This window comes from Oncorhynchus mykiss, chromosome 2 (genome assembly GCF_013265735.2).
Source record: "Oncorhynchus mykiss isolate Arlee chromosome 2, USDA_OmykA_1.1, whole genome shotgun sequence".
In the NCBI taxonomy this organism is placed as follows: domain Eukaryota; kingdom Metazoa; phylum Chordata; class Actinopteri; order Salmoniformes; family Salmonidae; genus Oncorhynchus; species Oncorhynchus mykiss.
The window spans coordinates 26,682,165-26,696,123 of NC_048566.1; the positions used below are offsets into that span (position 1 = coordinate 26,682,165).

Sequence of the window (13,959 nt, forward strand, 5' to 3'; positions counted from 1 at the left end):
GGAGTAACATCAAAACAGACATAAGGCTATACAATTCATATAAAAGGACCATAGAAGGTCAGGATGGAACAAGAGATGGGTACTGACAGACTGATCTTGAGACTGGCACATCACATAGAGTCCGGTAATCAAATGACAACTTCCTGATTGCTCAGAATGCATGTCTAATCCTGCTGAAGGGAGCTGTCCATTTTGTGGTGGACCTTTTTAAAAGCTACTGGAATAAAACGTCCTGCCAGCAACATGATCTGAGTGACTCACTTAGAACCAGTAATGGGTCTAGTCAGGAGATGTTAGACAGAGGACTCTGTGCTCAGTCACTGGGGTATACATGTCAGGGAAGGGGAGTTATAAATGTTGTGAAGAAGAGTCCCATTTACAAGCCATGAGGTGGCTCACTGATAGATGATGTTAATGACCGGCAATGAATGGGCTGTGGTAAGGGGTGACTGGATTCAAATAACTTATGTCCTCTTCACTTCATGTCCCCCCGTCCCATTCCTATGACCCCATCAATCCAACCCAGCCGCAACCTGTACCCATTGGTCAATACACTGATGACATCGTCAGTCAGACCAGAATACCAGCTGTGATCCAGACGCCAGTCAAATTCCTCTATGTTCTGGTTCCGACAGTTACAGACTGGAATCAACACCTTTCAGTCTGTTCTCTGGTCTGGCTGACTCACCCTGCCCTGAGCCCTGTCTTATCTGTCCCTGTCCCTGCTGCAGTCTGTCTCAACAACATACATGGAGTTCAGAATTAGTGCTCTGAATGGAACGTGATTGTGTTCCCACTGAGGCCAGAGGTCCTGGTTCTGGAATGTCCCTCAGCACTTCTGTTAAAACTGGAAGCCACTGATGGAGAGGCCAACATGAGTGGGACCTAATCACATCACAATATCAGTATTTATCAGCGGACTCTACGTGGCTTAATCCTCACTCACCTGTTGAATAGCTGGGGACAGATGTTAGAGACACACTGGAGCCCTATCACCTGGTAACCATGCTTGACAGTATATTGACAAGGTGACTTCAGATTGCAAAACAACCCTCTGCACTGGAGTAGGGTCTGGTGTCCCCATGGTGACAAGGGGAAAGTGATACACATGTCATCCAGTCTAAAAACACTTCCCAGTCTCAGTGTATGACTCCTGGTATCACAACTGACAGACGGATGTCCCATTTCACTCATCAGATGTTTTTTTATTTTATTTATTTATTTTTACAAAAATCTCTGTTCATACTAGTTATTGTTTTTATTTATTTGTAAATTTTCTTTCATCCCTCCGTTCACATGATGTCCCCACCTTCAAGTCTGTGAGTGGCTGCGGTCTTCTGATTGACATGACAGTCCACCAATCAGCATCCAGGATTGAGTGGTCACTCCTCTATGAGGAAGTTGATGAGGGCCGTCCTAGGGGACAGAATGGCCTTCTTGATGGTCCGGTCTCCTAGGAGACGCTGTCCCAGCTCGCTCCCCAGAACCAGCGCCCGTACCTGCTCTGTATCCTGGGCCACCTGTCGAGGCACCAACACCGTCCCACAAACCTTGTTGTTGATCTGAGAGGTGAAAGGGAGAGATGAAAGGGAGGAGAGAAAACCCAAAAGGTTAAGAGCACAAACCTGAATACTTTGACCTCCTCCCATAAAATACTCCACATCGCTAGTTAACATTGAGTGAGAGCAATTTGGTCCAGACATATTAAATAATGTACACTGACCGAGCCAACTTTTAGTGGAGGCTGTGGCTGCATCGAAAGCGCTCTAATTACATCAGGGACTATAGAACATGTATATGCCTTTCCTCCTCTCCTTTCAGTAACCTGAGCTAAAAACAGCCAACTTGTGGTGAAAATGGGCTGGGCAGTCAGATCCTCTACAGCCGAGTAGGAGGAACCTTTATTCCTCATTTCCAGTCTTTGTATGTTTGTGTATCAGCGTGTGTGTCTGTTTGGGTCAAGTCTAAGCTTTCTCCCAATTATGAGTGTGTGTATTATGTGTGTGTATGGTATCTGTATATTTGTGTGTTAAGATAAGCTCATAATTAATCAGTGCATGTGTGCACTTCTCTGTGTGTGTGTGTGTGTGAGTGAGAGAGAGAGAGAGCGAAAGAGAGAGCGAGAGAGTGCACGTGTGTGTATTGGCCTGCACTGTGGGCCGAACCCATGCCTCAGTCTGTCATTAGAGTCGCAGTGAGATTGAGGTTAGTGCCGCTAGGCTGGGGAAACACACATCAAGGCCTCAGTCTATCATTAGAGTCCCAGTGAGATTGAGGTTAGTGCCGCTAGCCTGGGGAAACACACATCAAGGCCTCAGACGGTCAGAGTCCCAGTGAGATTGAGGTTAGTGCCGCTAGGCTGGGGAAACACACGTCAAGGCCTCAGACAGTCAGAGTCCCAGTGAGATTGAGGTTAGTGCCGCTAGGCTGGGGAAACACACGTCAAGGCCTCAGACGGTCAGAGTCCCAGTGAGATTGAGGTTAGTGCCGCTAGGCTGGGGAAACACACATCAAGGCCTCCGACGGTCAGAGTCCCAGTGAGATTGAGGTTAGTGCCGCTAGGCTGGGGAAATACACGTCAAGGCCTCAGACGGTCAGATGTGTGTGTGTGTGTGTGTATGTGGACTCTGATTCCCCCCAGCAGGGCTCTCTCAGAGACTTCGATCTTTGAGCAGCTGACTCTGTGACCCCACCCACCACAGCTGCACTGCCTGCTGATTGCCTAGGCATCCTGGGCTGCACGCGCACACACACTTTCCCTCTCAAGCCATATGATCATAGGCTCTGTGTAAATTACAGACAGTGAGCGCATGAATGGGGCTATGGCTGTTTTGGTTCAAGGGAGTGCGAGTGCAATTTTGAGTATTTACACAAGAGTATGCCTGTGAGTGTGTGGGAGTGTTATTTTCTTTCAGTCTATAATTTTCTGTAGGGGTGTGTGCCTTGGCATATGTATGGGCTTGTGTGAGAGTGAAAGGGGATTGAGTGTGTGAGAGGTGTGTGTGTGTGTCAAATCAAATCAATGTTTATTTGTTGCGCACACAGACCAGCAGATGTTAAAGCAGGTGCAGGGAAATGCTTGTGTTTCTAGCTCCAGCAGTGCAGTACGTTTCTAACAGTACAACACTACTACAAATAATCCCCCCCAACAAGAAGAAACGAGAATGACATAGTTCGGGAATATAAACACATGGTGTGCATAGACAGTATGAACAACATACAGTGTATAAGTAGGAAGGTCTGTGCAGCAGTAGTTATATAGATGAGCTATGTTGAGAATACAGTGTGTACCTATAAAGTAAGTCATCAATTAGCTTCATTTCTCAGCGATCCAAATAAATGATTTCGGAACAATACGATCTCAGAACAATAAACATTATTAAAGTGACCAGTGTTCAATGACTATGTACATAGGGCAGAAGTCTCTAAGGTGCAAGGTAAAAATCTGTCGTTCTGACCCACTGTTCCCTGCGCGCCGAAGACATGGATGTCGATTAAGGCAGCCCCCTGCACCTCTCTGATTCCGAGGGGTTGGGTTAAATGCAGAAGACACATTTCAGTTGAAGGCATTCAGTTGTACAACTGACTAGGTTTCCCTTTTCCCTTGAGTACCGGGTGGTAGTGTGCGTTTGACAGCCTCACCCGTACAACCAGCTCCAGGGTATCAGGGGTCTCCAGGTACAGAGGGTCTGGGGTGGGCCACGGCTGCTGCAGCACGTCTCCTCCGCGGGAGAGGAGAGGGCTCAGGGGGTTCCTCACCTGGCTCAGCCCTGAATGGAGGGGAAGACAACAAGTCACAAACTAGCAAATCAACCAATCACATTTGATTTTTATAGTACTTTACAGACACCCAGCCTAGACGATCCAAGCGTCAGCTACTACAAAACTTCACCACTTCACTGACTGACCATCTCACCACTGTAAGCTCTGTGGTCATGCCTCAAGTAATAGGGGACATTCATACTTTTGAAAACTCTATGGAGCATTACAGGAAAGCTATCAAGAGCTCCCTACAGATCGAGGATTAACAACAGTCCTTCGGTTTGCCCACCCACCGCCTCCTTACGCTAATGTGGGGGGGACCCACAGGGGGCTGAAGGATATTAACTTACTCTCGTCCTTTCTGTCTATGAGGGAGAGATAAAGAGAGAGAAAGCGAGAACCACACACACATAGTTTATCTTTTCCATGTTCATCCCTCAGATTCCATGACTGTGGCTATCAGCTGGAGGATGTTGCCTTTTCCTGCCTTTTCCCAAAAACCTCACTCCTCCATGCCCCTCCTCCCAGCCCCCTAGCCCCTACTCCCAGTCCCAGCCCCCCCCCCTCCTCCCAGCCCCAGCCCCCCACTCCTCCCAGCCCCCTTGCCCCTACTCCCAGTCCCAGCCCCCCACTCCTCCCAGTCCCAGCCCCCCACTCCTCCCAGTCCCAGCCCCCACTCCTCCCAGTCCCCTAGCCCACTCCTCCCAGTCCCAGCCCCCCACTCCTCCCAGTCCCATAGCCCCTAATCCCAGTCCCAGCCCCTAACTCCTACTCCCAGCCCCCTAGCTCCTACTCCCAGCCCCCTAGATCCTACTCCCAGCCCCCTAGATCCTACTCCCAGCCCCCAAGCCCCTACTCCCAGCCCCCAAGCCCCTACTCCCAGCCCCCAAGCTCCTACTCCCAGCCCCCAAGCTCCTACTCCCAGCCCCCAGTCCCCTAGCCCCAGATTACCAGTCCTACTCCCAGCCACCTAGCTCCTACTCCCAGCCCCCTAGCTCCTACTCCCAGCCCCTAAGCCCCTACTCCCAGCCCCCAAGCCCCTACTCCCAGCTCCCAAGCTCCTACTCCCAGCCCCCTAGCTCCTACTCCCAGCCCCCTAGCTCCTACTCCCAGCTCCCAAGCTCCTACTCCCAGCCCCAAGCTCCTACTCCCAGCCCCCTAGCTCCTACTCCCAGCCCCCAAGCCCCTACTCCCAGCCCCCAAGCCCCTACTCCCAGCTCCCAAGCTCCTACTCCCAGCCCCCTAGCCCCTACTCCCAGCCCCTAAGCCCCTACTCCCAGCTCCCAAGCTCCTACTCCCAGCTCCCAAGCTCCTACTCCCAGCCCCCTAGCCCCAGATTACCAGTCCTACTCCCAGCCCCCACAGCCCCTATGTCCAGCCCTCTAGCACCAGACCCCAGTCCCTCAAGAGAGGAATTGTTTCTGTGTATTTGACAATGGGGGGATGTTCTACTGGACAGTGCGGGGGCACACTTCCTCTTCTGGCTATTTTTATACCATCAGATCACATGGGTCAACCTTTGTCCCGACTCAGCATCAGCTACATTGTTCATGTAATAGGGCTGGGGATTCTCAGTTTGGGTCAGGGGATATTTAGTCACAATCACATTCTGGAGGAGATTCCTGTGAAATTACTGTGTACTGAACTCCTAGACCTTGACTTTGCATAGCTTTTCATGCCTATGTTGGTTCAACAACTCAGATTCTTGAAGTATTCACATGGGTACACCACACACAAGCAAATTATCTCAATGGACTGTGATGACATCACCAGGGCGTTGCAAAGCGTTGTGTGTGTTAGATAAGAGGCCCCATCAACATGACACCCTGAGGTAACTTCCTGTTGGATTCTTTCCAAACCCACATCATCATTCCAGACGGTCCTCTCATCTCCTCTCCAGTCAGTCTCTGTCTCACTAGGAGTATAGCAGACTATTCCTTTTCCCTGTCTGGAATGGGATTATCATAGCAAAACTCACATGACAACACATCATGTGACACCACATCATGTGACACATCATTCATCTTTTGATGAAAACAAATATTCATATTATTGTCCATTATTTATTTATTTACTCATTCATTCCCACAATGTGTGTGTGTGGCCCACCTGCCCAGAGTTCAGAGGCTAGGTGTGGAGCCATGGGAGCGGTCATCACACACAGCGTGGCGAGAGCCTCCTCAAACTCCACACTGTGCTGCAGCACGCGAGATGACACGTTCTGAGAGTGACAGAGAAAGATGTCAGAGGTCAGATTGAACGCACACGCACACACGCACACAGTGTCTACTCACAGAGAGTGTGTTTGTGAGTCCCATGAGTCGAGAGATGGCTGCATTCAGGAGGAAGTCTTCTGTGAAGTGACCTGTGACCTGGAAACACAAGACAGGTTGGTCACAGTGGCATCATATCCAGCCATACTGTCTCTCTGTGTGTGTGTCTCTCTCTCTGTGTGTGTCTCTCTCTGTGTGTGTGTGTGTGTGTGTGTGTGTGTGTGTGTGTCTCTCGCTCTCTGTGTGTGTGTGTGTGTGTGTGTGTGTGTGTGTCTCGCTCTCTCTGTGTGTGTGTGTGTGTGTCTCACTCTCTGTGTGTGTGTGTGTGTGTGTGTGTGTTTGTGTGTGTGTGTGTCACTCTCTCGCTCTGTGTGTCTCTCTCTCTCTAAAACAATGTTTCCCTGTGGTAAGGGATAGTATCAGGGAGAACCTCCCAGCTGCCTGTGATGGTTCATGGTGATGAATGGAAAACAACAATAGGACCAGAGGATAATCACTATACATGGTTCTGATAACTGGTTGGCTCACACTGTTTAAAAACAAGAAGGCTGAATGTGAACATTCCACAGTTAAGTCTTCTGGGAAAGAGAACCCCTTTGGCACGGGCCTTTGGGAGAAGGTCAAAGACGGAGGGTGGATCAAAGGATGGCCGTGGCTTTGGGGGGGGGGGCTTAGGGTGGACTGGGCCAAACACACGCGCACAGGGCCCTTTAACAGTACAGACTTTGAAGGGCGAGAAGAGAATCAAACCCCACCGGCCACACTGAGGGAGTTGGAACAGAAGCCGGCTATTTATAAGTGTGAAAGCGTCACTATTGGATATCAAATCAATTTCCATTCTCTGCTCCTCACACCCGCTAGGCTACTCTGGGCTGCCAGACCTGAGAGTGGTCTCAGGTTACCATATAGATCCCAGGATGACATGACAACAGCAGCTTCTCCTGTTATGCAATGCTGAGGCTAAAATGCATAGTATGAACGTAGCCTATAATTCCTTATGGAATACGATAAGGTGCTATAGTTAACACAGCGTCATCATCTTTTCTTATTTATATATTATTTTATAAAAATAAACTTTTCCTCCCCAATTTCGTGGTATCTAATTGGTTGTTACAGTCTGGTCACTGTACACCTGGCGACCGTGTCAGTGTGCACTGCGCCCTGTCCGCCACAGGAGTCGCTAGAGCGCGATGGGAAGAGAACATCCCTGCTGGCCAAACACTCCCCTAACCCGGACGACGCTGGGCCAATTGTGTGCTGCCTTATGGCTCTCACAGTCGCGGCCGGCTGCGACAGAGCCTGGACTCTAACTAGGATCTTTAGCGGCACAGCTGGCACTGTAATGCAGGACCTTAGACCACTGCTCCACTCGAGAGGCCTCCAGTGTCTTGTTCACACACCACAAATAAAGGTCAAATAAAAAAAATGAAACCTGCAGCACTAATCGAACATTTGATGACAAGCTCTGCAGCGGGAACATAAGAGAGAGACTAATACTGGTATGACAAATACCCATTTCAACACGTAAGAAGACCTGGATGATACAAATATTCATGCATTTACATATTCAGGTATAAGGTCTGAGCATGACAAGGCAGTTTCAGTCATCTACAGTGACTGCAGTTAGTGACACCTACTGGTAAAAGTGGGTAGTACAACACAAACAATATAATAATGAAAACATGACTTCTCTGTGTTTAGGAATGTTCAGTAACATTCTAAGGGTGTTGATATGTAGCGTGGACATTCTACCTGTTCCACGGCAAAGTTCTTGTTCTCCCAGATTTTCCTGGCGTCTGCCTGCTCCTTCCTCTTCAGCAACGAGGGGTTGGGGACGTCCTCATCCTGCCGAGCCCTCCTCAGCTTGGTCACCAGACCCCAGAGACGAGACTGCCATCGCAGTACCCCGGGCAGAGCGTCCGCTGAGGGGACAACACAAATACACTTTACACCACAGACAAGACTGCCAAAACACATTATAAACATCAGTACTGGACCATTAAAATTAAACTCCCCCACAACATACTGTAATTTGACTGCAAAATAAATGCCAGTCTACAGTTGGTTGGGCAGAGGAGGGGTGGGGGTCACAGTGTGCGTGTAACTCACTCTTGACGTCCCAGAGGATGTCCTGTTCAGGGGGAGCAGCGTAGAGGATGTAAAGACGGACAGTGTCGATGCCATACTGCTGCACCACCTCCTGAGGGTCCAGGCCGTTGTGTTTCGACTTGGACATCTTCTCCCATGTAACCTGCAGCCCGGCCTTACTACCCATCTGCACCGGCTCCTCACCTGACACAGGGGACAAGGCAATGGTTAGCACTGGACACCTCTATATATCTCCAGCAAACTGTCCGTTGTCTGAAATGGCACTCTATTACTACTTTTGTAGTGCACAATATAGGGTGCCATTTCAGATTTGCCTGCAGCAAATGCTGACAGTAGAAGATAAATAGATTTTTTTAAAAGCCTCCTGAGAAACAGACAGATAGAAACAGACAGAACTATCTTTCAGTCAATTCCTTGATCAGTCTGTTTACTCAGGGCTAGAACTCCTTTGTGTGTGCGTCCAGTGTGGAAGCCCTCAGAGAGTGATATGAAGCCTCACCTCTGTGAACGGAGCCAGTGTCCGTGTTTACCCAGTTGCCAAGCAACGGGAAGAGGAGAAAAGCTATAAAAAAAAAAAAAGCCTAAAAAAAAGCTGATAAAGATCTGGCTTTTAACCCTCTAGTCTAGAGTCTAAGCCCTGTCTAATCCCAGGGGGGGGTGGGGGAATTGTTTTAAGATACCAAGGATCATTTAGCCATTTGATTTAGAATTTTAAGAAGGTATCAAAAAAAAAAACTGTATTTTTTTAATGCATTACTGCTATTAGCCAATAGAAATGCCGTGAATGAGTCACTACACGGAACAAGAGAGTAAAAAAAAACAAAAAAACAAAAAGGAAGTTTGTTCTGTTGTGTCTGTCCTATATCTGTCCTATATCTGAGAGATACAAAAAAGATCACGTATTTACAGTGCCTTCGGAAAGTATTCAGACCCCTTGACCCTTTTTTTTGACCACATTTTGTTAGGTTACAGCCTTATTCTAAAATTGATTAAATAGTTACCCCCCCCCCCCCCCCCCCCCCATCAATCTACACACAATACCCCATAATGCTTTTAGAAATCAAATATAATTCTATGAATATTATTCATACCCTTTAATCAGGAATTTGTTAAAGCACCTTTGGCAGCGATTACAGCCTTGAGTCTTCTTGGGTATGACACCACAAGCATGGCACACCTGTATTTAGGGAGTTTCTTCAATTCTTCTCTGCAGATGCTCTCAAGCTGTCAGGTTGGATGGGGAGCGTTGCTGCACAGCTATTTTCAGGTCTCTCCAGAGAAGTTAGATCGGGTTCAAGTCCAGCCATTCAAGGCCATTGTCCCGAAGCTACTCCTATGGGATGGTGCCAGGTTTCCTCCAGACGTAACGCTTGGCATTCAGGCCAAAGAGTTCAATCATGATCTGAATAATTTCCGACGGCACTGTATCCCCTTATTTTAGGAACTAAACCATCTCCATATACTGTACTTCCATAAATGTTTTAAACTGGTACAGCGGACCTTCAGACCTTCTGTCTCAGCTTTCCACAGAGGCGTTAGCTTTCCACACACACACATTAGTGTGTAGCCCAAACCGTTCGGACGCTACAGACAGAAGTTGGCAGAGGAGGCTGCACCGACTTCAGATGAGTCTTGTGAGGCTTGTGGTCCTAGAGCAAAACGGAGAACACCACTGTGTTCGTGAGAGTCTCATCGTAGAATGGTCATAATTGTTTGTAGGCTAAACTGTTTGGACGCTACAAATGTTTTTGTGAGAAGACTGATTCTCGGGATGTCTCATGGTCTAACGAACACCCGCGGGAGCTCAACCACTTTTCAACATCAGATGCAGAAGGGCGATATCTCTTGCTTAAACAGAAATATTTTCATGGGTATTTTTTTATTATGTTAATTTGATTTCCGCGGGGACGCAGAAATTGTAGGCTAAGGGTTAAGAAGGTGCTCCTCCATTCCTTCTTCTAGGACCTGACCAGGAAGAACTTCTGAGCAACCTCAGGAATCCATCTGTGAGGGATGTCTACTAACTCTAACCTGTGAATGCAGGCGTGTAAAGTCCCCACCATGCTGTGCCCACCTGTGAAGTCGATATGGTCTCTCTTCAGGTACTGTCCGCTGTCTGCAGCTCTAAACGTCTGGCCCTTGATGAGGCCCTGCACCAGCAGCTTCTTGAAAGGCTCCCTGGAGTGGACATTCAAAGAGCATACATTTTTTACATTTTATTTCTGCAGGGGATAATTATACAAACGTTACAAAGACGTTTTGCCAATGGTACCTTCTTCAGTTAGCTTCCACTTACTTTTAAGTGAACATTTTCACTTGAGGTCAATGGGAGACTAAGTGAAAATTCTGTTTCATTGGAAGCTAGGATTCACCCCTAAGTGGGTTCAACCTTTTGGCATAATGGTTCTATTGATATCGACTAGTGAACAATAGTTGTTGTACCTGTGTCCAACTAGGCCCTGATCCCTACAGAAGTGACTGAGGAAGCGTGCATAGTACAGGTGCATAACAGCATGCTCCTTCCCCCCAATGTACACGTCGACTGGAAGCCAGTGGTCTGCCAGGGAGCGCTCAAATGGCCTGGGGTGGAGAGAGGGGGGCACAAGTTAATTTGAGTGAAATAAACTGTTATCACTCCATTTTATAGTTGGTGTTTTCTGTCTTTGTTATTTTTGAAACGTTTTGTTTTTTTAACAGTATAGTGAGAGAATAATAATCACGGGAAGGGATTCACCAATATAACAAGTAGCGCAACTATAGAAGCTGTTATAGTAAATACGACTACATCATGTGTAAGGTCTTTGATATTATGTGTAGATATATCCTCTAGGGGGCAGACTGGGCTTTATGTAGGCTAGCACAGGCAGCTACTATAATAACATCTATCCCACAAGTCAGACGAGGGGCATCCTCCTGAAGGCGCGCACACACACACACACACATAAATGTATATCCTGATGATGAGTAATCAGAGCTCAGAGAGGAGAGGTGAGGTAACCCTCCCTCTCAGATAGATCCTTCGGATAGGAATTGTCTGGTTGTAGATCTGACAAAGTCACCAGACAACAATGAGGAAGAGGATGGAAGATGTTAGATTGGCCGGATAGGAAAACACTGTACCTCGGCTCTAAACTCCTAATGCTACTTTGATAATGCTATATCAGTCTGTGTGTGTGTGTGTGTGTGTGTGTGAGAGTGTGAGTGTGTGAGTGTCACCTTACACAGTACACACAGTCCTCTCTGCCAGTGGATGATGTCTCGGGATAATTGAACTGGCTAAGGGAGTTAGACTCACTGGGCAGAAAATGACCTACCCTCCCTGTATCCTGGTGTCAGGCCAAAAACATGTGCACATGCACACGCACACCCGCGCACACACACACTAACCTCTTGGTGGCCCCCACCCTACCAAAACCTCAGCCCAGGCCACAGCAAGCCAACAGGATGTGCAAACAGTTTAATTGCTTTTTCAGTTCTGGCATAATCTGTCCAGCTAAGAAATAAAAGAGGGATAGGCCAGCACCCTCTTAAAGCAGCTTTACAACAGGGTAAATCCATTTTGAATTCAATCCATTTTTGACAGCATCCATTTTGATTTGTTTCAAGCAGACCACCATAGTCCCTGTGCCCAAGAAAGTGAAGGTAACCTGCCTAAATGATTACCGCCCCGTAGCGCTCACGTCAGTAGCCATGAAGTGCTTTGAAAGGCTGGTCATGGCTCACATCAACACCATCATCAAGACCCACTCAACTTCGCATACCACCAACTACAGATCCACAGATGACGCAAACCTCAATCTCAACATTTCTAAACACCTGTTTTTGCTTTGTCATTATGTGTTATTGTTCGTAGATTGATGAGGATTTTTTATTTATTTCATACATTTTAGAATAAGGCTGTAACGTAACAAAATGTGGAAAAAGTCAAAGGGACAGAATACTTTCCAAAGGCACTGTACATTGTAGCTCAGAGCATATTTCACATCATCTGAGGTTTTTGTGCTGTGTCAGCCATCGGTTGACCACAAAATACTCTTGAATAGTACTATAATAATACTAATAAATGGTGGATTTCATTTCAATCATAGAAATAGAATTCATAGAATAGACCAATTTCTTCAGACCACTGCAATTTAGCTGGTACACCATTGAAATTGAATTGAATTGACATTTTAAACATGACTAACTACCACAAAGATGACCGCCCATTTTAGTACATTTATCAGCCAAAACATGACACCCATCCTGTATTCAAGAGCATGTTGTGTCTCAACCGATGGCGGGCACAACACAAAAACTTCAGATGATGTCAAACAGGGTCTAAGATACAAAATATGTGAATATCAAAAAAATGATAATAATAAAAAATAAAAATAAAGAATTCCATAAATTATAAAATAGTTTGACAACCCTGTTTGTAAGCTTTAAAATGCTATCAATCTCAACTCTTTATCTTTCCAGTGATGAGTACTTGGATGTCTCCTGGTATTGTGCCTTATACAACAATGAGTCAACTTTGAGCACCTTTATCTAAACTGTTTGGGAATTCAGGTCCAAAGTGTCACTTTCTGATCACTTCTACAATTGGGCAAATATGTATGTAAGGTTTTGTTTGAATCAAAAGGGTTGTTGTCAAAATGTGATTGAATTGAAATGGATTTACCCAGTAAGGTCAGTGAAGGAAAGACAAGTCCTGCCTTTGGGAAATGAATCTCTTTTGTTAATGCTCTGGATATCGCCACCGCCCCAGCAGCTAACGGCCAGGAGTTTATCATCTCCATCAGCAGGGAATACAAGTTAACGGTATGAGTGCGTGTTTGCGTGTGTATGAAATTGACTGTTTGAGAGGAAGTGTAAAAGGGTGTGCTGATGTGTGAGTGGAAAAAACATTTGTCAGTGATTAAATGGGCAATGCATATTACATTTGTAATATTTGTCTAGATTCTCGTTGTCTACAAAACAGTTGTAATGTTCACTCGTGGAGAGTAGATTACCTTAAGGTGACTTTTGTCTCTACTGCGGTTTCATTTTGGAACAGTCCCAAAAAATATAAATCTCTAATCTTTTTTTAAATCAGGCAGTACCAGGTCCTACAACACTCCCTCTCCCGCTCTCTATCCCTCTTTCATGTTGTAGGAACTGGTACTGACTGATTTAAAAGTAGAGATTATATTTGGGGGGGGGGGGTAGGATAGGAAGATAGATAAAACAAACAGAGAACGATACTACAGACAGAGGAAGAGAAAATCCCAGGTCACTTGTCTTGGTTGTGGGGGTCAGTGTATCTCACCTGTCTTGGTTGTGGGGGGTCAGTGTATCTCACCTGTCTTGGTTGTGGGGGTCAGTGTATCTCACCTGTCTTGGTTGTGGGGGTCAGCGTATCTCACCTGTCTTGGTTGTGGGGGTCAGTGTATCTCACCGGTCTTGGTTGTGTGGGTCAGTGTATCTCACTTGTCTTGGTTGTGGGGGTCAGTGTATCTCACCTGTCTTGGTTGTGGGGGTCAGTGTATCTCACCTGTCTTGGTTGTGGGGGTCAGTGTATCTCACCTGTCTTGGTTGTGGGGGTCAGTGTATCTCACCTGTCTTGGTTGTGGGGGTCAGTGTATCTCACCTGTCTTGGTTGTGGGGGTCAGTGTATCTCACCTGTCTTGGTTGTGGGGGTCAATGTATCTCACCTGTCTTGGTTGTGGGGGTCAGTGTATCTCACCTGTCTTGGTTGTGGGGGTCAGTGTATCTCACCTGTCTTGGTTGTGGGGGTCAGTGTATCTCACTTGTCTTGGTTGTGGGGGTCAGTGTATCTCACTTGTCTTGGTTG

General features: G+C 46.9%; 1 protein-coding gene across 1 annotated transcript in view; it reads right to left on the reverse strand.

Annotated features, from left to right (window-relative positions):
* Positions 1-1,193: 1,193 nt before the first annotated feature.
* lars2 (leucyl-tRNA synthetase 2, mitochondrial) overlaps positions 1,194-13,959 on the reverse strand; it is a 42,803-nt gene continuing 30,037 nt past the window's right edge. The window contains exons 14-21 of the mRNA XM_036943665.1: positions 10,587-10,724; positions 10,219-10,322; positions 8,145-8,327; positions 7,788-7,957; positions 6,057-6,134; positions 5,872-5,983; positions 3,643-3,770; positions 1,194-1,562 (exon numbers count right to left, since the gene is read on the reverse strand). Of these exons, the coding sequence (XP_036799560.1) occupies positions 1,383-1,562; positions 3,643-3,770; positions 5,872-5,983; positions 6,057-6,134; positions 7,788-7,957; positions 8,145-8,327; positions 10,219-10,322; positions 10,587-10,724 (1,093 nt within the window). The 3' untranslated portion in view covers positions 1,194-1,382. The remainder of the gene's footprint in view (positions 1,563-3,642; positions 3,771-5,871; positions 5,984-6,056; positions 6,135-7,787; positions 7,958-8,144; positions 8,328-10,218; positions 10,323-10,586; positions 10,725-13,959) is intronic.